Below are 24,392 nucleotides of genomic sequence, written 5' to 3' on the forward strand. Positions count from 1 at the left end.
GGTGATGATGGCGGTGATGATGATGGTGATGATGGCGGTGATGGTGGTGATGGTATCAGGCCGGGGTTTTCAGGTACACACGCGGATAGCAGGTCAGGTGCAACATAGTTTATTCTAATTTAACAAAGGTATATTCCATGGTAGGATGGTTTAGTCTAACAAAAGGTAATCCACAAACAAAAGTACAATCCAAAAGGAAATAAGTATCCCCTTCGGTGTAGAAGCACACAACTAATACACGAACGGAAGGCATACTCACAACAAACTTCATGACAGAGTGAAGAGGGAAAGACACCCAGTGCTTAAATAGGAAGTGTTGATCACCGCAGGTGGAGCCCAGTGTAGAAGAATGTTAGTGCTAGGTGCTCTAGGGTGAGTGTCGCCCTCTAGAGGGCTGTTGGCCGTGCGCGGATGTGACAGATGGTGATGATGATGGTGGTGATGGTGGTGATGGTGGTGATGGTGGTGATGATGATGGTGGTGATGGTGGTGATGGTGATGATGATGATGGTGGTGGTGATGATGGGGGTGGTGGTGATGGTAGTGATGGTGATGATGATGGTGGTGGTGATGATGGGGGTGGTGATGATGGTGGTGATGGTGGTGGTGATGATGATGGTGATGGTGATGGTGGTGGTGATGGTGTTGGTGATGGTGTTGGTAATGGGGTGGGAGAGTATACTTGGAAGGCCTACTTGAGTCTGACAAATTGGTGGTAAAGCGATTCATAGTTCATCTATGTGATTCAGCACAGCAAATCTATAACGTGCAAATTGTAAATTGCTTTTAAATCACAAAAGAAAGCTGTCCATAGAAGCAGAGGAGATTGTCCAAATGTAAATTTTTCAGATATACTTGTTCCCTTTTTCCTTGAACAGTAGCTAGCTACTTGCGTTAGCAATCGAGCAGTTAGCTTGTTACGGCAGCCCTAAAGGATTGACACGGACGCAGAGAGGAGGATGGGGAAGACGATCTTGTTGATTATTTACTGTCACAGCCATTTCACACAATTTGGATTACGCAGGGGGGTGTTAGTGATGTTTCTGATTGGCTGGTAGAGGCCATTTAACTGTGTATAGCTCGAGACAGCTCTTAACTCGACAGAAAACTTCCCTTTGTATGCCTGCGCCTCCTCCATTCAGGGTAGGCCTATATAGTGGGACAAGTTATCCCATACCACTCAGCGTGAGAAATACAAGGTGTTGCGTGAGAGCGTGAGAAATGGATGATACGCGTGAGTCTCACGGCAAATGCGTGTAAAATTCACAATTCAACATGACGCCATGGGTTGGTTTTCAAATGTCCTCCCCAATTTGCTAAGTCACCAGCCGCCACTAGTCGACTACCACTACAAACCTGATCTAACACACTGCTTGATGTAGGTATCTCAAACTGGCGAATATCCTTCCTTTCCCAAAATATCCTAAACCCTGGTTTGATACAACTATCTCTGGAAGAGGGATCTATAACAATCTGTCATTATGTTTTAGGAATAGGCTACTTTTGATCTGTGCTACTTAATTGTCCTGTTTGGGAACAAAAGCCATTCACAGGTCAAGTACAACTTCTATTGGAAACAGTTGCATCCTCATCAAGCTTTCTGTAGCTTAAATGATGAATGTGGGAATTCTTCAAACAAACTGATTGCTTCCAGTTCTTGCACCTCTGTACAAAGACACAACTTAGTTGTAGACCTTCTACCTTCTCAACCCTGGTCCTCAGGAATCCCCTGTTCTGCACGTTCTAGATGTTTCCCTGCTCCAACACACCTGATCCAAAAGAATGGGTTGTTATCTAGCTATGCGGAAGCCTAGTAACAACCATTCATTTAAATCAAGTTGAATCAAGTGTGTCGGAACAGGGAAACATCTGGGCTTTTGACTCTGGACTTGGACAACAGGTGGCGGGGTTGAGTCAGACAATGGTCACCTTAAGTGGGCTGATCTGCATCTGTGTTGACTTCAATACAAACACATGTAAAACTTGTGTGTGTGTACCCTAAATCACATTTCATACCATCGTTCTCAGGGATAGTCCTTATCTCAATATGTCTTTAGTTTTTTACTCACGTGCTGGTCTACATATGTTATCCTTCTACAACAAACTGAAGCCTACGGTACCTGTAAAATCGGAACTGTTTATGTATTCATCTGCATTTAGTTCTTCTCTTGTTTTAAGTTGCCACATTATTATGACACACACAGAATTATGGTGCACACACATACATTCATTACGTAAAACAGATTTGGGACCAGCAGAAAAATAATTTTTTCTCTCGCTGATTCTCACCGACTGATTTGTCCATGCACTTGCAACAAAGCCCTTTCTCTTATGGCAAATGTATGGACTGTGGAATTATGTACTGTAAGAAAACAAGAGTCCTTTTTGTTTACCCAACAGTCTTTCAATCTAGTGTAGCCTCAACCTAGTTACACTTTAACTTCAACAAAACCCTGGTAAGTGTGTCATTATGTCCGGCTGTGAGACCCCTGCTGTTTTGTCTTTTGTGTGCGAAAGCAGATAGAAAAAGAGAGGGAGAGAGAGAGAGACATCAAAAAACCAGAAGAAGCGAGAGAGGGAAAAAGGCACAATTTCTAGCATGAAATAAGCATTACCCTAAATCTTGTTTTAACAGCAGCCTCAAGCACTGCATGTGACTCTGCACAGCGTGATGTCAGTGAGACCCACATACACACCACACAGAATGGAATCTAAATATGGAGATTCATACACCATTGTTCTCATGGAGGTCAGAATCTGTGGATCAAAGTAAGCCACTGGCTGAGTTGAAAGAGGTTCAGACCACCGATGTTTGGTAGCGTATTTGACCACAATGACCTCGGTGACCCCTGTTTGAATGTTTTTTCTCTGAAAAGGTTTCATTAGGCTAATTGTATTTATGCTATTTCTCATGTTAGCCTGACAGGCCAACAGAATACCTGCATATTGTACATTGTGTTCTGTGGACCCCGTCAACCAATCAATACTCTCAAATTCCTTGCTTCTGTAACTCAAGCTTGTTTTGAAAACAACCAAAAGACTACTAATCATCAGTGCAACTGTATACGCACTTATCTTCCTTCTTTACCTGCTGGTTCAACCTGTCACATGGATCTTTTGCGCCTACGCAGGACAGAGCGTCGTGAGCGATGAAGACGTGTGAGTTCCGGGCTTACACGGTCCGCTGACTGTGTACATGTTGGGAGACAGTTGAAGAAAATGACGATTTCGCGGTGGGATGCCAGGACGTCATACGATGTATAGAACTTTTGTCACGGTGGCGGAACCCATGAAGAGAGGCTTAGGTATCCTTGACGACTGAGTCAACGTCAGACAACCAATCAGAGAGAGAATTACGTTGCAGCACTCGTCAGAGCTTTGCGATTGGCTACCGGAGGAGGGGATCCCTCACTGAACTTCTCCTTTCTTTCAGAGTTTTCCTGGGAGTCTTTACTTGTCTTCCTTGAGGGTCTTGGGTTGATTTAGGTGCAGTTCAATGGGCATAATGTGAAGCCCTCTGTGACATTGCTTGTAAAAAGGGCTATACAAATAAAATGGGATATAACAAGCTAAGCCTGTTTAGATGACTTGGTCAGACAGTGTTTCTCCCTGGTTCACGCTGTTTATAAAGGCGTACACTGAAGGACCCACGGTCTCACTCTCATTCACTCCAGTGCTGAAACGACGACTGTGATATTGATGAAATTCATAGGATTTCAATTACCCATCATAAAATGATGCAAATCGAAATAGTAGGTGGCCAGCTCCAAAATTCAATTAAATCACTTTTGAACCTTTTATGTATGAAGAAATTACTGTCTTGTATTCTAGCTAGTTGATTATTTATTAGTTATACATTGCATACTGTACAGTATTTTGGGCCCCTTTAAGGAATATTATGGGAGAGAAACACTAATTGAATATCTCTAAACATGATGTTAATATTCATGAAGAAACTTGCTTTCCCCACTTGCAGGGCTCCCATCGTCTCCCTCTTGGGACCAGTCTGGGTACTGCATGTTCAATCAGTCAGATAAACGAAAACTGCCTAGTGATGTTCCTGGATATAATCACAAAAACATCTTCAATGGCCTCCATGTCCAGTTCTTAGAAATAACGGTTATGTGAATTCCTGGAGCTATTAAAGTGGTCAGGGACTGTTGTGCATTTCCCCTGTGCCAGCCACAACTTAATCAGTGTCATTGGCTTGGCTGGACCAGAGTCTCCTTTCAGTATTGTCAGGCTGAAAAGCTTCGGCTGTCAGAGATGGCCTTTGTTGTGCAGTGCTCCGCTCGACGCGCTGGCAATGGAAACAGGCCCGTTTCGGCTGGGCAGTGCCATGCCGTGTCAAATCCAGCGTGGGATGGGCAAGGACAAACGCGATCCTGTAGGGTCACACATGCAGTTGACCTCTCTATCTGTGTTTTAGCCTTTAAGCTGAAGGGACATCCCCCTCTGCCAGGTGAGGTCCAGAGAAGATCACGACAGATCAGCAGCGAGGAAGAGGGCAGGTCAGACATGTGAGACCAAGCCCACGTTGTTCCTCCTGTTCCCGTCTGCAACGTCGGGTTGTCGCTCCTCAGCGGCGTGACACGATTACGAGAAAGGGGGTTAGTGCATTAATGTGACCTTTCACCCCCACCTCCCCTCTTTAAATCTCCAATTGCCCCCCGCCCCCCTCTCCTCAGTAAGTCCTAATCAGGTTGCAGGTCCTAATCACATCCCCTGAAATCCCTAGCTTCTCTTTGACTTTCATCCATCTCCATGTTCCGATGGATATGAGAGGCTTTGGAAAGTTTACATCATACTTAATGAGTCAGAGGTCAAGCTTGAGTTGCTAATACCAGCATCGCCACTCCGTCCTAATACCGTTGCTAATGCATCAGTGAGTTCTCAGTCTGGTCTGCTCTTGTGCGCTGACCTGTGTCGGGTGATCTGGGTCAAGGGGTCGACCGGAGTCCTGTCGGGCGACGTGCTCGGCCTTTGAACCGGAAAGGCGTCCATCATCTTGTTTCGGAGGAACTGCAGTGGTCGCCGCACAACGCCAAAGCTTCCTTTGATCGTGACCACCGTGTAAGTGGCTTCTCAGCGCAGTAATTTACAGCAACAACGTTGTTACTTGGTGCAAACAAAAATCAAGTGAAAACGATTTACATACTAATGCCACTTGTTCGTGTTAAAGAGGTGCAGAAGAGAAAGGGAGGAGGGGATTACGATGTTGTTAGGGATTGTGTAAATCAAGCATGAAACAACACACCTGAAAAAAATTGGCTTCAATTGACTTTTTTTTCTCCTTTCCCTCCCTCTCTCCCGCTCCCTCCCCCATTTCAAGATCAAGAGGACTATGCAGAAAGGGGTTAAGAGGGTGCGTCGCTCTGGATAAGAGCGTCTGCTGCTAAATGACGAAATGAGGAGTACGTGTTCAAAACACACAGACACTGAAATGCCTCTGAGGTCGACTCTGCTGGCTTTAACACCTGACCTGAAGAAGTCTCGCTCAGTCTTGGTGAAACAATGCTCACTGCCCTCACCTTTGACCCTGTGCCAGCGCTGAATCTGTGGTCAAGGGCGGGGTGATTGATGAACTGCTTCATAGGCCAGACAGACACCTTTTGTGCTGTGTGTGTGAGTAGGGGTTAGGGGGATGAGGTTGTGTGGTAGAGGATGGATTTGAACAGGGGGGTTTGTACAAGCTACCCCAAACATGGTGTAAACCCCTCCAGACAATGTCCTCCCACTCTGATAGGTTCAGTTCAGCGGCACAGTGTTTGCCCCCTCCACCCCTACACAATAGGGTCCTGTATAGTTTACAGTATATACATGCCCTGGGTGGCGGCTAATTGCTCTGGGATAACTGCTGCTTGAGTGAAGCTATTATATTTATAGCTTTCATTCAGCACACAGACACACCTTCCACGCAAACACACACACACACAATTCTCATCTAGTTTCCGACAATTAGGGGGAACTGTGGAGAGGATGGGAGAGAGAAACGAGTGAAAGAGAGAGAAAGGAGTTGCGAAAAGGAGGACACACACACACACACTCCAAGAGGGAATTATCAACAATTAGGGGAAAAGAGAGAGGGGGAGGAATAGAGAGAAAGAGAGGGGTGGGGTAGCCTAAGAGGCGGTGTATTTGAGGGGTGGGGGTGGGGGGGCGAGGGGGTTCCTGCCTCTGCTACTCTAAACTGCTGTAAAACTTTGGCCATTGGGCGCAGATTAGATCTCTCTCTCCATAGTCCCTCCCCTCCCCAGCAGCTTGCTCTATATATACACTTGAGAGAGAGAGCAGAGCCCTGTGTACTGTACTAACCTCCACTCTTCCTCCTCCACGAGTAGGTGTGCAGTGTGTTGGGTGTTACAGTGCCTGTGTGTCTGTGAGTGTGTGCTTCTGCGTGTGTGAGCAAGAGAGAGGGCGAGAGAGGCATCTTGTTACTGGTCTGTTCTAGACACCTTCCACTCTGTGACAGAGAACAACAAAACAAGAGGAGAAAGCCACACACAGAAGAAGAAGAAGAAGAAGAAGAGAGAGAGAGTTGGTTGCAAGAACCTTGGAAGAGCCTCTTCCAACACCTGGTCTTCTTTTCCTGACGTCTCCCTCTCCTGACGTTTCCCTCTCCTGACGTCTGTGCGTTACCATGGAAGACTATGCGCTGCCCTTCTGGCTTTACATGGGAGTGATGTCTGTGTTTGTCGGCGGAGCCATCAAGAAAGTGCTGGCTTCCCACATCAGCGCCGTGCCAACGCTGGTGGCCTGGCTCAGTGCCACAGTGCTGGTGGAGAGACTGTGGACCTTCTGCATGCCCGCGGTACTGGTGCTGGCTGCCCTCTGCCTCGCCTGCTGCCTCTACTCTGTCAGGACTGCCCCGATGCCCGCGCTGCCTGCCGAGGGCAAGGTCGTATTCATCACAGGTAAGGCAAACCTTCCTTTTTGACTAACGAGTTGTGGCTGAGGTTATTCTTGTGGAATGCTTATCTTGGCCTCCAGTCTGAATCTGATTGTTTGTGTGTGTGTTTATCTCACTCTCAATCTTTGTTGTGTATCTCTCCCTTCCTCTGTGTAGTTTTAGAAATATAAATGTCTCTGTTTGGAATCTTTTTATTATAAAGTTATCGCAAGTGCAACATTTCCTAGATTTTAAAGCTATAGATGTCAAGAACTCTTTATTTGTGTTCAGCCTCGTTCGTGTTCTTAGCTATGTTAAGAGGCGTAAGCACCTGTGCCCTAAAACTGACACTTAAAAAAACTTTCGCTTCCAAGTCTTATCATGATCAAAGTGCTGGGTTGCTTGAGTTCACACGGTGTACAGTAAATTTCCATATGAACGTTCTGTATGTGTGTATCCTGTTCTGCCCTGAGATTGTGCGAAGATCACCGGCTGTGTTTGTTCCAGTTCAACAGGGTATCATTCAACGAGTCTGACAATAATTGTCCCTGATTAGATATGTCCCAGTTTTCTGAGTTAAAAGCAAGAGAAAAGGGGAGAGAGAGGGAGGGAGAGAGATTACTCCGTTAAATAAGTGCTTTGTCATGCACCAGCACATGGCAACACTTGGCATTCAGCAAATAGCTGGCTATCAAGACTCTACACCATAACACTAATTGCATAATGTTAAACGTTGAAATATTATGTACATTTCAGTCAGGCGCTATGTAAATCTATAGTAGTAATCGCATTTTGCAAGATTGTGTAATAATCAATTATTGTAAACGTCCAAGTGGTTTAAGGGGCTCAACTGATCAGTGAACTAATCCACTGCTGAGATCTATATGATTACATAAGACCTTTGTTATGTTATGTCGAGATTGGGCCAAGGGACCTTTATAATCAGTGTCAGTCTACGTTGGAGTGTGATTGTGCATGCGTGTGGGACGCAGAAACAGCGAGAAAGGGAGAGAGATTATGGGGATATTGAATGAGAGAGAAAGAAAGATAATGATCTAATTTTATTGTTACTTCGTGGATGCCTTTTGTGCATGTGTGAGTATTAACTTTATCCCATGCATGTAGCAATTGTCTCACCACAAACATTTTTTTTCCTCCTCCTACTTCTTAAAGGTATGGTTTTCTTGTTTGTTTTACGTCAGTAAGTAAACATTTTGTTTCTTCTGAACTTGTAAAGTACATTACCATCAACAACCCTGCCACGCTAAAGGAAATAATTCATTTGATTTGTCAACCCTGTCTGATATAACTCGAGTGATTTTAAGTTACACACGGTAACACTTCTAGGAGTAACACCAACCGTGGTCCCTCTCCTCGCTTGAATAGTTTGTATGTCAACACTGTGAACCGTTGGCCAAATGATGCCTTATCTCGCTGGCCTTGGCACAAGCTGGCACACATATTCATTCCTAACTGCTATTAGGCTGACTGAGATAACAAACTCGCTAAGGGAAGTTGAAAGAGGTAACTTTAATACAAGGTCTAAAAATAAAGGTAAATATTATCACTGGTCTCCAAAGCAACTTTGTTTTCGACCAAATGTTAAATGTTGATGTTTGAAACTGATGTTTAAACTTGATGTTTGAACTTAATTTTTCAGCTCTACCTTATTGGGGTGAGGGCTCTGTGCCGGATTAATCATATACTGTATGAGATCAAGTTATACTGAGACAAATATCCAGACTCACCGCAGACCATACTGGCCCGGCATCCCCACAGAGAATCCGTCTAGTGGCATGGTAACAGACTTAAATCCGACAACAGTCAGTTAAACCTAATCTCTTTTTTTTCGCATATCATGCCACTGACACCCCCACCTCAACACACACTTATTTACACACTTACAGAGTCAGGACAGACATACTGCATGCACACACACACAAATTAAAAGACTCTGGACTTAGCAACAAAGTACTTTTGGGCTGAAATGACAAGTCAGCCAACAGAGTTAGTGCCCCCCACTGGCTAACTGCTAACTTTATCTCTTAATCCCAACCAACCTGGACCAAAGCATCATAAGTTACTATGGTCCACAACAAAATGAACTACCAAAGTGCACGACTGACATACAGTAGTTAGCATCACACCTACATGTATATTGAAAAAAAAAAAAGTTGAAATGGTCAAACCATGTCAACAGAAAGACAGGGCAGTCGTCCAACTCGGTTAATTGTTTGCCCCCAAAGCTTCAATAAACCACTCAAGGGTCACTCTGGCATTAAGACAAGTGTGGGGGGGGGGGGGGGGGAACTCTCTAAACCTCTTACAAAGCCAACTGAAGTACAATAGAAAAATCTGGCATTCCTTTTATGATGAAGGTCTCTGAAGTTACACACTGGCTGACTGAGCAATTTCTCTGTTCCACCTTCTCATCCAGCCCTCAGAAGTTTGCAGGTTCAAGGTTAAAAAAACAAGCTGAGGAATGAAAATACTTTAAATTTGTGCATGGAGTATTACCATCGTGTTTTGCATGTGGGCAATTTGTGAACAGTCTTGAAGAACATTTTCAAACATGAGTTTGTTTAAGAGTTTGAAGCCAAATATTGTCCAAGAGGAGGAATTCCCCCAAGGATTAATTTGACTTTCCCTAGTTGGACTTCAGTGGCTCTTAAAACAAGAACGGCCATTTTCCTTGGAGGTGCTTGGAAAATTGTCTTGCATCAGCAATTTCTGTTCTGGTTGAGGGAACTTATTGATGGCGATACCCCATGCAACTCTTCCCTAATATGTAGAATAATTCCCCTTTAACATGTAACCACATTTACAAGAGACTTTTACACACTACAGAGATGCCAGAGCCTGTAGACCTTAGAGACTCTAGGCCAACAGTGACTAATAAAGACACGATATATCACTGTGTCTATGTTTCCCACGTGGAGATCTTAAGGTTCATAACAGCTGCGTGGCACAACCGAGATGTCTTGAGAACTAGAGAAACCCAACTGATAGAACAGTATCATGAACCGTGAAGGAGTAGAGGGCTGAGACGCAGGGATGTGTTAACATACTGTGCGATGGCTCGACCTGCTCTGCTCTTGGGTGTGGAGAACAACCTCCTTTTACGAGTCGACAAGAAGTGCAGATTGTCTTTCTAACGGGTGCATCGAGAACCCTGACATCATCCGGTTTCCCACCGCTTGAAAACCCCTGTTCAGGCTACGGTAGCTTGCTAACGCTGGTCAGCGATACATCGTGTTCCCGTTCTGCGAATTAAACAAAAGCCTGGTCTTCCCAACCGTTTTTTAATACTGAGATTTCCTGAACACACTCATCCCTTGAGAAATGTATCAGTCTAATAAGACGCTCTTGTCCTCAAAAGGACATATGGTCTGTTTTGAATCCTTTCAAAATAGAACACACATTAGTTTTTTCTTCTAGCGCGCACCCTGTAAATAACCCCTCAGGCAAAGCTGAATCTCCCAGGTGGTTCCTATCGCAGATAAACTTGTGACAACCTGCCCCTCCCCTTTTGTCCAGGAGTTGTTTGAGGACAGGGCTTGTAATTTCACACCCTCTCGCTTTATTCGCCCCCTCCCCCCTGCCCTCTCTCGCTCCCTCTTTCTCCAAACTCTTGGCCGATTGCCGCCTGTTGCGTTGGCAGGATTCCATGACGACCTCATGGTTTTCACACTTCGGTCACCCTGCCTGTGGCGTCACAAGCCACCTGATGAAGCCCTTCATCTGGACAGTGTCTGGACTTGACAACTACATGCAAGGAGGAACCAACTGAGGACGTGCAAATTGTACCGTTTTTTCCAGTCATTTCGTCACACGTTCACTCTGAATGCCTCAAAACGTACCTACCCTTCCTTCTCTCTCCCAAGATTCTTTCTGGTCCAAGATGGAGGGCATGTGAGGGCCACCATGGTCACCATGGTCACCCAGAGACAGATGTGTGGCCTTCCCTCCGTATGCTTGCCCCTGACAGCGGACACTTAACCATCTCCGCATGGTGCCTTGCTTGTTTTTCAGTTTGGGGAGGCCTCTTTTAGCGAAAAAGCAAGCTGTTGCACAACAGCGTTTCCTTCAGAAAGATGATTCGCTGCCCCTACCAAGCCTCCGGACTGAAACCAGTCCACATATCCCCTCTCGGATCAGCGCTCGTTCCCAACGGCAACCCTACGCCGCGAAGCTACTGAAGGCTTCTCATGTTCCCTGGGGGCCCAGTGAAATATGCCTGCCTTCGTGTCCTTAAAAAGGTAGGGTATGGGAAGAGATGAAGAGGGTGGAACACCAGCCTCCCCTTACTCTCCCTCCCTCCCTCTCCCCCTCTCTCTCTCTCTCTCTCTCCCCGTCTCCGTCCCCTTCCCCCTCCCCCTCCCCCTCCCCCTCCCCCTCCCTCTCCCTCTCCCTCTCCCCCTCTCTCTCCCTCTCCCTCTCCCTCTCCCCCTCTCCCTCTTACTCTCCTCCTCCATCCCTCCATCTGTGAAAGGATGGGGCTTGGGAAAGACAGCTGCAGAAGGGGCTCTCCCCCTTCACATGTGTTTCAGAGGCAGGAGAAGTCGACCAGCCCTCAGACTTCAGAACCGGTGTAACAAGAGCCGCCTCCTTGCTTTCTCCCTCCCGCTACACTCCAGCATTCTGGGACAGAGGGAGTGTGTGGGTGTGGTCAAGGAGAAGAAGAATGTGTGTGTGTGTTTGTGTGTGGTCTAAGTGGAAGAGGAGAATGAGAGGTGTGGTTATGTAGTATGCATGAAGCCACAGACATATGGGGTCAATACTTCTGTGTATACCGAGCGTCGAATATAAGAAATTAATTTACAATGTATAATATGTATAATACATATAATACAATGTATGTATAATATGTGTGTGTGTGTGTCAGACTTTGGCCAACATCAGCATGAATAATGAAAAGTTAGGAAAATAAGTGTAGCGATATAGTAAGTGATGATCACGTTCCGTAAAAGAAGCTCTCATTGCTGGGCCTCTCATGGTACACTCGTTGAGAGAGATCTTGGTTTGACACTGCCAATGTGAAGATCCTATTTGGTTTCAACAGGATCATCCTGCCCAAGAAGCCGATCTCACAGGAGGTGGACAAGTGACAGACTATTTCTGCTTCTGGCCCTGGCAAAGGCAAACAACAGAGAAGTATTTTCAGTTGCATCAAGCGGATGGGGAGTTGAGGGGTCAACTTGAGGCCGAGTTGGATAGAAAGAGAAAGAGAGCCCTTCGAGCCCATCCTATCGGTTGTTCAAACATGCCAGAAAACTCAGATATTCGTGTGGGCAAAAAGTCACACACACATAAAATCAGGCGCACATAAAAGTACAGGCGCGAACAAACACACGTTTTTTGTTAGCTCGTCTCTGCAGCGTCGTCATTCCACGAAGCCAGATTCCTCAAACCTGAGTACTCAGAACCCTGGTTCTGCTCTTCAACGGTAAGTCAACATGGCACTCTACGTGGTCCGTGTTTGTTCAGCACAGCAGTACCCACGTTGTGTTTAACCACCCCATCCCGTTTGCTGCCCAGGACCCTGGCGCGCTCTTTTACTCAATGTCCTTGGAGAATTTCCAGTAGTGAGTCCCGAGCAGAAAGATCCAGTGAACCTTTCTCCAAATATATCCTTCACTCAGCTCTCTCTCTTTCCCTTTGTTTCACACACGTTGTTTATACGGTGAAAAGATGTATGCACGCACAACCAATACATGTATGTTCAAACACAAACACACCTGCAAACAGAGGACAGGATAGAGAGGGCTATGACATCATTTTAAACTGTTCTTTTAGAAATACATTGTAATCTAGTTTGGTGTAATACTGTAGGTGCATGGTTAACATTTTTAAGAGAGAGACATTGTAACAGATAACCAAGTAATCATTTGTTGGGCCCTGGAGGGGTCTGTGTGTGTGCGTGTATGCATGTGTGCGTGTGTGTGTGTGTGTGTGTGTGCGTGTGTGCGTGTGTGTGTGTGTATGCATGTGTGCGTGCGTGTGTGTGTGTGTGTGTGTGTGCGTGTATGCATGTGTGCGTGCGTGTGTGCGTGTGCGTGTGTGTGTGTGTATGCATGTGTGTGTGTGTGTGTGTAAGGAGGGGTTATTCTCTTTCCAAGATGATAGAACACAACCAGCTAACTGATAAGGATCCCCGTCCTTAGAAGAGATAAGGTGAGTCAGAAGCACGTCCCTAGACAGTCTCTGAGCGAGGGAGGAATGGAGAGATAGAAAGAGGAGGGAGGAGGAAGGGAGAGATGGAGAGATAGAAAGAGGAGGGAGGAGGAAGGGAGAGATGGAGAGATAGAAAGAGGAGGGAGGAGGAAGGGAGAGATGGAGAGATAGAAAGAGGAGGGAGGAGGAAGGGAGAGATAGAGAGATAGAAAGAGGAGGGAGGAGGAAGGGAGAGATGGAGAGATAGAAGGAGGAAGGGAGAGATGGAGAGATAGAAGGAGGAGTAGAGACAGGAGAGGAGGACTCTAGGGTTCGCTGCTGGAAACAAGATTCAGGTGAGAGGTGAGAGAGAACACATGTCATTTCACATTCACACATGCATACGTACATTTATACGAACTTATTACATAAATACATTTGAGTACTTACATACTTGCTTACAGTACATGCATACAAAAACACAAAATCCTTCTGGTAGTCCTTCAGTTGTTCCAACAATCGAATCTCTTTTGAGCCACTGGCTGAGACAACATGACGAGTTGTGTAGCTGACAGAAACAAATGTGTTCCTTCCTTCCAAAAAGGACACCCTTGATACCCATTCATTTACTACCCCAAGTGGTACTGTACAAAGGGCTCCTCAGTACCTTGTATTTGATTACAGATTATGATTGCGGGAGTAAAAGAGTAAAAGAATGATTGCAATCTCGTGTTTTAACCTCTGGATGTTTACAGTTTGCTCACTCGTGCACTGGGGAAGTGCCCTGGGTGCTCTAAAGATGTTTTGATCGATATTCATTAAAAGTGAGCCAATGAGTACGTGATGGGAGCCGTGCCAAGGCTGAGGGTGGTCATTCATCTCATAGGATGCCACAATAAAGTCAGCTCTATTTCCCATGGCATCTGTTTCATGTCCCCCGCCACATTCCAAAATGGTATCTCCCGTTTGTGTTTCCCGTGGGCCGTAAAAGAGACTATTAAAACGTCGGCACAAATCATCTCAGCAGCTGCCCTTCTCTAATCCAAGCCAAAGAGTTTTCAATCAGCTTTGTACTCTCATGAACATGAATGAATCATTCATTTTTATACGGAGTTTAGCAGTTGTTGAAGCGTGTCTTATCTGCATTATCAACTCGATCCTTCCTCTTATGTTGTATGTGATAAGAGATTATGTGCTTTTGGCATGTGGTATTTTTTTAGTGTCACTTGTTGAACATTGCACTTGCTCGGACCAGAACCTTTTGTGCGTGATGTAAGATCTGCTGAACTTTATTTATAATGCTAGAATGGAAATGATGACTGATTTGGGGTCCATAGTTCATGGGCGACTTGCAAGTCAGGACTTGTCCGTGGTGCATTTACATAGTGTTCTAGGGAATAGCTCTCAACCCTTTTCACACACAATTTCTAATAGTTACAAATAAACAGTATCCATGAAAATGTGACCTTCTGCGATTCACGATAGATATTCATGGCAGGAATATATAGCCGTTTTTATATGCTGTGATTCCTTGCAAATGGAGTGGTTTGTTGTTGGAGCTTTTGACCGATTGCATTACTTTCCAAGACACAAATGTACTAAATACTGCTACCCGACCAGAACAGCGCCCCCTGGCTGCCAGGAGGACACGTTTTGTCTGCCCCCAATACAAGAATACCTTTGACTAAGTGAGTCTCTATGTCCCCAGGTTGCGACTCCGGCTTCGGGAATGCAGCCGCACGAAATCTGGACGAGCTGGGTTTCGAAGTGTTCGCCACGGTGCTGGATTTGTCAGGGGAGGGGGCCAGAGACCTCAAGAGGACCTGCTCCCCGCGCCTCACCCTCCTCCAGGTGGACATCACCCAGCCACAGCAGGTCCAGCAGGCCCTACTGGACACAAAGGCTAAACTGGGACTCAGAGGTATGTCAAACTCCTGGTCCAACCCTTCCTGAAAATGCATTCAGGGGAACATACATGTACACAGGCATGCGTGTTGTAAACAAGCACATGTGCATGGGTACATGTGCGAGAACATGTATGCAAACCACACACACAGACAAACCACACACATACACAGACAAACCAAACACACACATACACCGACAAACCACACACACACACAGACAAACCACACACACACACAGACAAACCACACACATACACAGACAAACCACACACATACACAGACAAACCACACAAACACATACACAGACAAACCACACACACACACACACAGACAAACCACACACACACAGACAAACCACACACACACACACACACACAGACAAACCACACACACACAGACAAACCACACACACACAGACAAACCACACACACACAGACAAACCACACACACACACTACAAATAATTGGTACAACCTGAAGGCGCATAGAGTTAATTCCCACTCAGGATTCTTTCTAATGCCCTCAATGAAAGACGAGGACAAAGATTTTCTGCTGAGATTATTCTGAAGCACATGTTTGTTTATGCTTGTGCCTTTCGACTGTTTACTTTGGCTGTGAATCCTCTTTCCTGATTTTGGAAGAAAAGCCCCAATTTGGGAGGGGGGGGGGGCATAATATACACCAAGAAGGCAAACACACTGTAATAATGTGAGGCCACTTTACCAGGAGCTGGGCTACGTCTGTGTTTACTATTGCAAATGTCATCTAAGGACATGGTGTGTGTGTATGTGTGTGTGTGTGTGTGTGTGTGTGTGCGTGTGTGTCCGGCACGTACTGTGTGTGTGTCACAGGTGTAATCAGAGAAGACGGAGGGAAAGGTCACTCACATGCTCTCTTACTCCTCTACTCTCACTGCTGGGGCCGTGTGGGGCTTGGCTGTGGATCAAGGGCACACTTTAATTTCTCTTGGCCACTGAACCCTACCCACACCACAGTGTCTGCAGGTTCTGCACTAATGGAGGAATGGAAGAGTAGTGGAGGTAAAAAGAAAAGGGTTATTTTAAGAATGACAGAAGGATTGAGAGTAGGGATCGATTATATTTCAATTAGCAGTGCCCCCCATCCAAAACCCATTTTCTCTAAGACCATGTGCTCAGAAGCTCAACACTTAAACTAAAAAGTATAATTCCCCTCACCAAGTTGACCAAAATGTTTTATTTGAGTAGTGATTGAAGCTCATTATGACTTGACAAACCTTTGAATGTATCTGCTGTCAGAAATTGTTGATGCATTCAATTTCATACACAGAATCTTTTCACTTTTAATGTACTTTTATGAACTGGAACAAAACAAATTGTGAAAGTTAACCTCGTTAGGTTATGTATCAAAATAGGACATTTATGAATAAGATGTTAGATGCTTGATGTACAGTTATTTTTAGTAGTTGTCACTGATCTAAATGGGCGCACAACACACAGACTTGCAGTTTGATTGACATGTCAGATTGTCACACACACACACACACACACACATGAACTCCAAAGAGATTGACCTGGAGGAACAGTTAGACGATCAGACCACCTGTGTTTGTGTACACATGCAACAGTCGTCCCTGCGCCACATAAGCACAGCTCTGAACACTAAAGAGGCTTGTTGACGCAAAAAGACACAACAGTAGGTATCACTCTGAAGGTATCATCTTAACGCGCCGAAGGGGTCAGATGGCTGAGCGGTTAGGGAATCGGGCTATTAATCAGAAGGTTGCCGGTTCGATTGCCGGCCTTGAAAAATGACGTTGTGTCCTTGGGCAAGGCACTTCACCATACTTGCCTCGGGGGGAATGTCCCTGTACTTACTGTAAGTCGCTCTGGATAAGAGCGTCTGCTAAATGACTAAATGTAAATGTGTCACAGCTTCTAAAAAGAAGAAACTCAGGCATAAAACAAGCCCAAGTCATTTCCAATCCCATTGAACCGTTGGGGATTACCAGGTGTCCTGCCCTTATGGATCAAGAGTTATAAATATAGGATGGAAATACCCTAATACTTCTGATCTGTGCATGCCTCTGTTGCGTAACCTGTCGAGACTTCCAACACCTTCTGTCTGCATTTTTTTCAGTCGGTTCAAGAGCTTCCTGATAACACGATTTAGCACGATCATCTCACTGACATGTAACTACGCTCTGTATTGCCAGGACAGTCGTCCTTTGTCTTCGACCAATCACGTCACCCCTACATACAATACTGTTCCAAGGAGAAACTGATATGGGTTTTCCGTGGGCTTGAGTTTGAATCTCCATTAGTCACCCAGTTCTAATTATGTTCTGGTTTTAAAGGGGCCAAAGGTTAGGGATCTCTCTGGGTGGGACATACAGGGACCTCCATATTCAGAGTGTCTTGTTGGTGCAATAGGCGTTCTCATACAACATCTACTTCTCAACTTTCCCCGACTGTCACTGCCAGTAAACAAAGGTGGGGGGGGAAATATCTTCTTACACCTCACCTCTGTTTTTGTATATTTCTCTCTCTTTCCCAATCTCTCTCACCCAACCCTCCACCCCCTCCCTCCATCCCTCCCCCCCCCTCCCTCCCTGCGTCCCTCTGTCCTTTCCTCCCTCCCTCTCTCCCTCCCTCCCTCCCTCCCTCCCTCCCTCCCTCCCTCCCTCCCTCCCTCCCTCCCTCCCTCCCTCCCTCCCTCCCTCCCTCCCTCCCTCCCTCCCTCCCTCCCTCCCTCCCTCCCTTCATCCCTCCCTCCCTCCCTCCCTCCCTCCCTTCATCCCTCCCTCCCCCCCCCTCCCTCCCTCCCTCCCTCCCTCCCTCCCTCCCTCCCTCCCTCCCTCCCTCCCTCCCTCCCTGCGTCCCTCTGTCCTTCCCTCCCTCTCTCCCTCCCTCCTTTCCCCAGTTTGGGACAGAATGTTCCTTCCCATTTTAAGTGTTTCTCCTCCTGTGTGTCACCCCCCCCGGTCTCACGCAGGGAACTGAACTGACAGCCTTTGCTGGGGGTGAGAGGAAACAAACTGCCGTTAAATGGTTAAGAAGGGATGTTTTGCAGACAAATCAGAGAGAACGAGAGAGAGGGGGAGTTTAAGATTTAAGGAGGATGATCTGAACACACCTCGAAACCTGCCGTCCTGACTGCACAGCATTATTTGTAGTTGTCCAGTGTTTTCGCTACCTAACAAAATAAAAAGAGTAGACACCTTTTCCTTTCTTTTAGATGTTACATCCGCCTGCCTCCATCTTCCCTCATGTTTTCATCAGCGTGCATATTTGCGAGATGCCACATAAATGTTCAGGATCAAACATGTTGGACAGCTTATCTTCTCGAATATACCCCACTAAAATGTATCAAATGTTTCTTGTGAAATGTTGAAGTTGCGTAACAGTCCTCCTGGCCAATATGTTGATCTTCGACACCTAAACCTTCTTAGTATTACTGTGCTAGTTTTGGGGCTGTCCAAATTGTTGTGTTGAGAGGCACAAATATTGTTGGAAAATCTTGCCGGATAATACAAACATTGTCCCTTATGTCAGAGTATCATCTCAAGGAATTTGTACAACCAAGAAAGACTGCCCCTCTGTGGAACATGCAAGAAAATGCACCTGAGTAACAGAAAAGAGCAGTTTGCTGTTATTGCTTTACCACTTAACTCAAACCGTGGAGTGGATGGTGTAGCATCACATTCAATTCGATTTACCGTCTCTCTCTCTCTCTTTCCATCTCTCTCTTTCCCTCTCTCTCTCTCTCTCTCTCTCTCTCTCTCTCTCTCTCTCTCTCTCTCTCCCTCTCCCTCTCCCTCTCTCTCTCTCTCTCTCTCTTCTCTCTCTCTCTCTCTCTCTCTCTCTCTCTCTCTCTCTCTCTCTCTCTCTCTCTCTCTCTCTCTCTCTCTCTCTCTCTCTCTCTCTCTCTCTCTCTCTCTTCTCGCAGGTCTTTGGGGGCTGGTGAACAATGCCGGCGTGTGCGTGAACTTTGGCGATGCCGAGCTGTCTCTGCTGTCAAACTTCCGTGGCTGCATGGAGGTCAACTTCTTTGGGACTCTGTTCGTCACCAAGACATTCCTCCCCCTCCTGCGCCTGGCCAAGGGACGCATCATCACCATCTCCAGCCCAGCGGGTGAGCGTGTGACCGCACACACCGCGACACACACACCACACAGCAGGAATGGACGTTTCCTTATACATGTCAGAGGTGTCCAATCCGCTTTTTGAAAGCGGTCATTCTGCCCCCCTCCCCCCCACACACACACATACACACTTTCCATTAAGAAAATTGTATTACATAACGGCAACCGCATCCTCAATAATTCAAAAGATTTGTCCCTGCCACATTGGAAAACAAACCCATGCCAATGCAGCATTGCTCACGCAAACGCACGCACAAACAGATGATATCACTTTGTCAGTCCTCAGTGATACATACATGTGCAGCAACTCTGTTGTCCTAATCAGCACTTTCTCTCCTTTCTCCTCCTTTCTCTCGTCATACTATGTATTGGAGGCAGCTGGGCATAACTAAGGTTCTTCTTTACTTTGCTGTGACTGATTACTACGATTTGAGATCATCTTAAAACTGTGAGGCATGAACATGAACTGCAGTGTGGGCACACATCATAACTAAAACATTTGGCTGCTGCCAAAGTTCAGTTAATGTTGGTCTTCCTAGCCAGCAATCAGCAAAAGAGTCTAATGTTGGCATGACCAGGGGCAAATCTAGGTTCCCACTTTTGGGGGGGCTGAGCCCCTAGATAAAACCTTTTTATTAAGCCTTATTTTTCCTGTGAACTAGCAAAACTAGGGGGGTCTGGGGGCATGTTCCCCCAGAAAACATTTTTTTACTTATCCTTTTAAATAGTGTCCTCTAGTCTAATGGGTTTTAGGAAGAGAAATTAACAAATTTAGATTTAAAATATGAAGAAGAAAAGAATTGGGGGGGGGGAGGGGCTAATGAAACTTTTGGGGGGGCTCCAGCTCCAAAATAGGGCTAGATACGCCCATGGTCATGATAGAGCAGAGGACTATATCTTACTCTGGGATACCAGGAAACATACATCAAAGCTATTCACAACTAGAGTCTTTCATTCAGCGAACGCCTTCAGGGCGAAAACATACATTTTTAAGAGTCTCAATCGGCCCACCTGTCTCCGATCCTATCCTCCCTTCCATGAAAGGCTGGAGGGGGAAGCCTCAACTTGGCACGCGCTGGGTCTTGCCTCTTATCTCTGCAACCATCTCTGGGACTGTCTTTATTCCTAAACTGCATCGCTCCCAGAAAACTGTAAACAAGGCTTCCTTTATATCAACCGGAGACGTCTCTCTCTCCTGAGTGTCTAGCCGTAGCCGTCCCATGTTTTGGGGTTGATTCAACCTGCCCCAGAGCTCTTCCTGACGTTGTGTTGAAACGGAGCCAAGCTGCGCTGCTACAGGGCTTGAACAGTTCTTTTGGAGGGAAATCTTTTTACAGTCAAACCTGCGTTGCCAGATGAATTATTTTGATAGCATATAATAACAGGTTGCATACCGACGATGTACATCGTGTTCTTTTTTATTGCAGTTATGGTTACCAAAGAACAATAAACAGGCATAATCTTTTCTGAGTAGCAGGTAATCTTTATTGGATAAAGACTGTGATTAAATGTAAGAAAATGACTTATATACAGTTTGTGTTGCTCCAAATTCACTGTAAGATAACTAAGGCCCACTGGATGATATAATGGTGTTGGCTCATTGCCTAGGTTGGATATAGTGTTGGTAATCCATTAAAGTACTTTGAGCGTTTGGTTGACTGCAAAGTAATCCCATAGCTTAACTGTGCCAGACAAGTTCAGTTAGGTTCAGCTCAAGTATTAGAAATGATTCAAAAGAGCGATGCAGTGTGCACTTAATAGCGACTTGTAGGCAAAATGTCTATATGAATATTGGTTAAGGGGTGTGAGTCTACTGTTTGCATGAAGAAAAGGAGTAGGTATTGCTTCCTTTCCCTCTGCACACCCTTGACTATCCTACGGATTCTGAATCCAAGTGTACTCCTTTCCCCTCAGGACAAGCTTCTAACTAAGGGTGTGTTTGCTTGTAGGAGACCAGCCGTTCCCATGCTTGGCGGCATACGGGGCGTCCAAGGCTGCCCTCAACCTCTTCATCAACACCCTGCGGCACGAGATGGAGCCCTGGGGGGTCAAAGTTTCCACCATCCTGCCATCCTCCTACAAGACAGGTGAGGGGGGGATGGAGGGGATGGGGGTGAGGGATGGGGTTGAGGGATGGGGGTGAGGGGGTTAAGGGATGGGGGCGATGGGGTTGAGGGATGGGGGTGATGGGGTTAAGGGATGGGGGAGATGGGGTTGAGGGATGGGGGAGATGGGGTAGATGGGGTTGAGGGATGGGGGTGATGGGGTTGAGGGATGGGGGGGATGGTGGTGAGGGATGGTGGTGAGGGATGGGGGTGATGGGGGTGAGGGATGGGGTGATGGGGGTGAGGGATGGGGGTGATGGGGTTGAGGGATGGGGTGATAGGGTTGAGGGATGGGGGTGATGGGGTTGAGGGCAAGTGGAAAGATTTGATGATAATAGCAGGTGGTGGATGGGGGGAGGGGTGAGGGTGTGTGGGTTTGCGGTTGCACCCACATTAAACTGTAGCTGGTAAACTGGATCCTCACAGCACTTTGAGGGTGGACACTTTAAGGCAGTGGTGGTCTAGACTTTTGCTGGACAGAATAAGTGTTGTCTGTGATGCAACCCATTAGTGGTTAGGGAACAGAAAACCACTTGAACATTGAACATCCCCACCGTACAAAGCACATTTAAATCCAGCAGATTTGCACTACTGAGGATCCGAAGTAAGAAAAAATGCTTAACAGAGCGTTTGAACCACTGTTGTTTACATATTTGGATCACAGGACACATCATCTCCTCTCTGTAACTGCCTTTTTTCCTCTCATTGACTTCAAGTTGTGGCCGGCCAACAGCAGTCCCTGAGGGTTAGAGAGTAGATGTCGGGACAAAGTGTGCCTGTACTTTGTTTACAGTTGTCTGTTTCCCACCAACCCATCATTCCTCTTCAGCCCTTGTTCACCTCATTATCCATTGTTGATGTGTTATCCCACGGCATAGACAACAATAGCACATAGTGAGAAATACGACTGGAGGGAGAGAGACCAACATCACTATCCTGCACGAGCAGCATGCCTCAGCTAGCTACGTAGGAGAAGATCAAAGCTGAACATTTTTGCCGTGTCGCCCCCCCCCCCCCACTTTTCTCAGGTCAGTCCAGTAACCAGGAATACTGGGAGAAACAGTTCAAGCACCTGGTCCAGAACCTGAGTCCTTCCCTCCTGGAGGAATACGGAGAGGATTACATGGAGGAGACCAAGGATCTGTTCCACAGCTACGCCAAGACAGCCAACGAAGACCTCAGCCCTGTGATCAACACCATCTCTGAGGCGCTCCTCTCTCCCCGGCCTCATGTTCGCTACTTCGCTGGCCCCGGTGTGGGACTCATGTACTTCATCTACAGTTACTTTCCCTTCAGCATCAGCGACAGGTTCCTCCAGAAACTGTTTGTCCGGAAGAAGCTGGCACCCCGGGCCTTGAGGAAGGAACACAGCCTGAGCTTAAATGGCCTGAACCACAATATAAACAATAACAACAACAACATCGAGAAAGTAGACAAGTAGTCTAAACCAGTGGTTCTCAACCCTGGTCCTCAGGGACCCCCAGTCCTGCATGTTTTAGATGTTTCCCTGCTCCAACACACCTGATTCAAATGAATGGGTCGTTATTTAGTTATGCAGAAGCCTGTTAACGACCATTCATTTGAATCAGGTGTGTTGGAGCAGGGAAACATCTAAAACTTTACTTGAGGAACAGGGTTGAGAACCACTGGTCTAAACTATAGATGTGTGTGTGAAAATATATATAAATGTGTTTACGAATCTGTAGGACCACTTCTGTAACAGGCTCATAGTGTTGTGTTTTGACGTACGTTTCGTTTTGTATATTTGTTTTTTACTTGTATATTGAATATGTATTATTGAAGGGATCATTGAATTGCACCAAAAGTTTTTTTGCGTGTGTTTTTTTTTGTCTTGTATAATATTACATGGCAGCCAGTGAGTGGGTTCTGTGTCAGAGAAGACAAGCCTAGAAGTCAACTAGCTTGGGATGGTTGAGCTATCTCCATGACAACAAACAATTAGGCTTAGGCTAGCCTTGTACCTGTGAGACACACACCTGTGGTCTATGACCCTGTGTACTGTATTAGGTGCTAGGCACAAGCTAGCTCAGTTACGAACACATTGTAGACTACAAACTTAATAAAATCTGCTTATAAAAACGCACATTTACTACTGGCAACAGCATATTGGTTTTTCACTGCATTCACAGACAACATACAAATACACACTGAAGACGTGCCTTGGTCGCAATCATTATGTATCATAACAATCATTATGACAGAAATGTATGTAGTGGAATTCATTTGTTTTGTTGCTGTTGTGGCTGATTTGAACTAGGCCCTATGGCCTGCTCTGAGTCATACAGTACAGAGCAAAAGACACAAACTTGGCCTTGTTTTTGTAAATATGTCATTATCAAGTTTTTTGATTAATGGATCCTAGAAATTGAATTTCAGATGTTGTTTGTACTTATGTGCATTTATTTTTATTTTTCACCTCACTGTTAACTTGTCACTTAAATCAGAATATTTTATGCCAAGTGTTTTTTATTTTTGGTTTTACACATGAATCACTTCAACTGTGAATTTTATATCACATCATGAAAAACGGATGAAAAAAACAAACAAACAACAATTGTTCACTTGGTTCGTTCTTTGATAGTATTAAAGTTGACTTTTTCAAACACTTGGACCGTCACTTTCCATAGCGCTGAGCTCAAACAGTGGGTTGTCTTTGTTTCCAAAAGGTTTGTTTTCTCACCAACTGACCCTCATACTCAAAACCAACCACCCATTTTTAATTCCCTCAATTAGCATTTGGCGGCTGGCTCTGCTAATTCCAGGATTTTTCCTCGTTCAATTACGCCTTGAGGTCATCGTGACATTTCTTATCAATTGTGTAATTGACAGGGAGGGGGAGGGAGGGGGGAGAGTTCTCAAAAAAAAAAAAACACCCCACCCCCACCACCCTCCACCCCCACCACCCTCCACCACCCTCCACCACCACCACCCTCCACCACCACCCAGCCAACTCTCTTCAACGAAAAACTCAATTAATCAACGCAAGAGCAGAACAATATTCAACACCTTCATCATACACACAGTGTAACACAGTCATACACACAGTGTAACACACAGTGTAACATACAGTGTAACTCAGTCATACACACAGTGTAACAGTCATACACACAGTGTAACAGTTACATCCCATGAGGGATCAGTGTGTGAAAGATACCAACCCGCACAGACCCACAAGTTTCAATCTTCAACAATGAT

The 24,392-nt window shown here is 45.8% G+C and overlaps 1 protein-coding gene across 2 annotated transcripts; it reads left to right on the forward strand.

Annotated features, from left to right (window-relative positions):
- Positions 1–6,299: 6,299 nt before the first annotated feature.
- Positions 6,300–23,800, forward strand: hsd11b2 (hydroxysteroid (11-beta) dehydrogenase 2). Of its 2 annotated transcripts, XM_084681874.1 has the most exons (6): positions 6,300–6,914; positions 14,751–14,963; positions 15,800–15,988; positions 18,876–19,061; positions 21,021–21,158; positions 22,205–23,800. In XM_084681874.1, exons 1-6 carry the CDS (start codon positions 6,641–6,643, stop codon positions 22,615–22,617), a joined length of 1,413 nt encoding a protein of 470 aa, XP_084538000.1. In that variant the 5' UTR covers positions 6,300–6,640; the 3' UTR covers positions 22,618–23,800. The 2 variants fall into 2 exon arrangements, with proteins under 2 accessions (XP_084538000.1, XP_084538001.1); XM_084681875.1 differs by lacking the exon at positions 15,800–15,988 and having other exon boundaries at positions 6,302–6,914.
- Positions 23,801–24,392: the final 592 nt, after the last annotated feature.

Source organism: Hypomesus nipponensis, chromosome 19, assembly GCF_054491055.1.
Source record: "Hypomesus nipponensis isolate SF chromosome 19, ASM5449105v1, whole genome shotgun sequence".
Lineage (NCBI taxonomy): Eukaryota > Metazoa > Chordata > Actinopteri > Osmeriformes > Osmeridae > Hypomesus > Hypomesus nipponensis.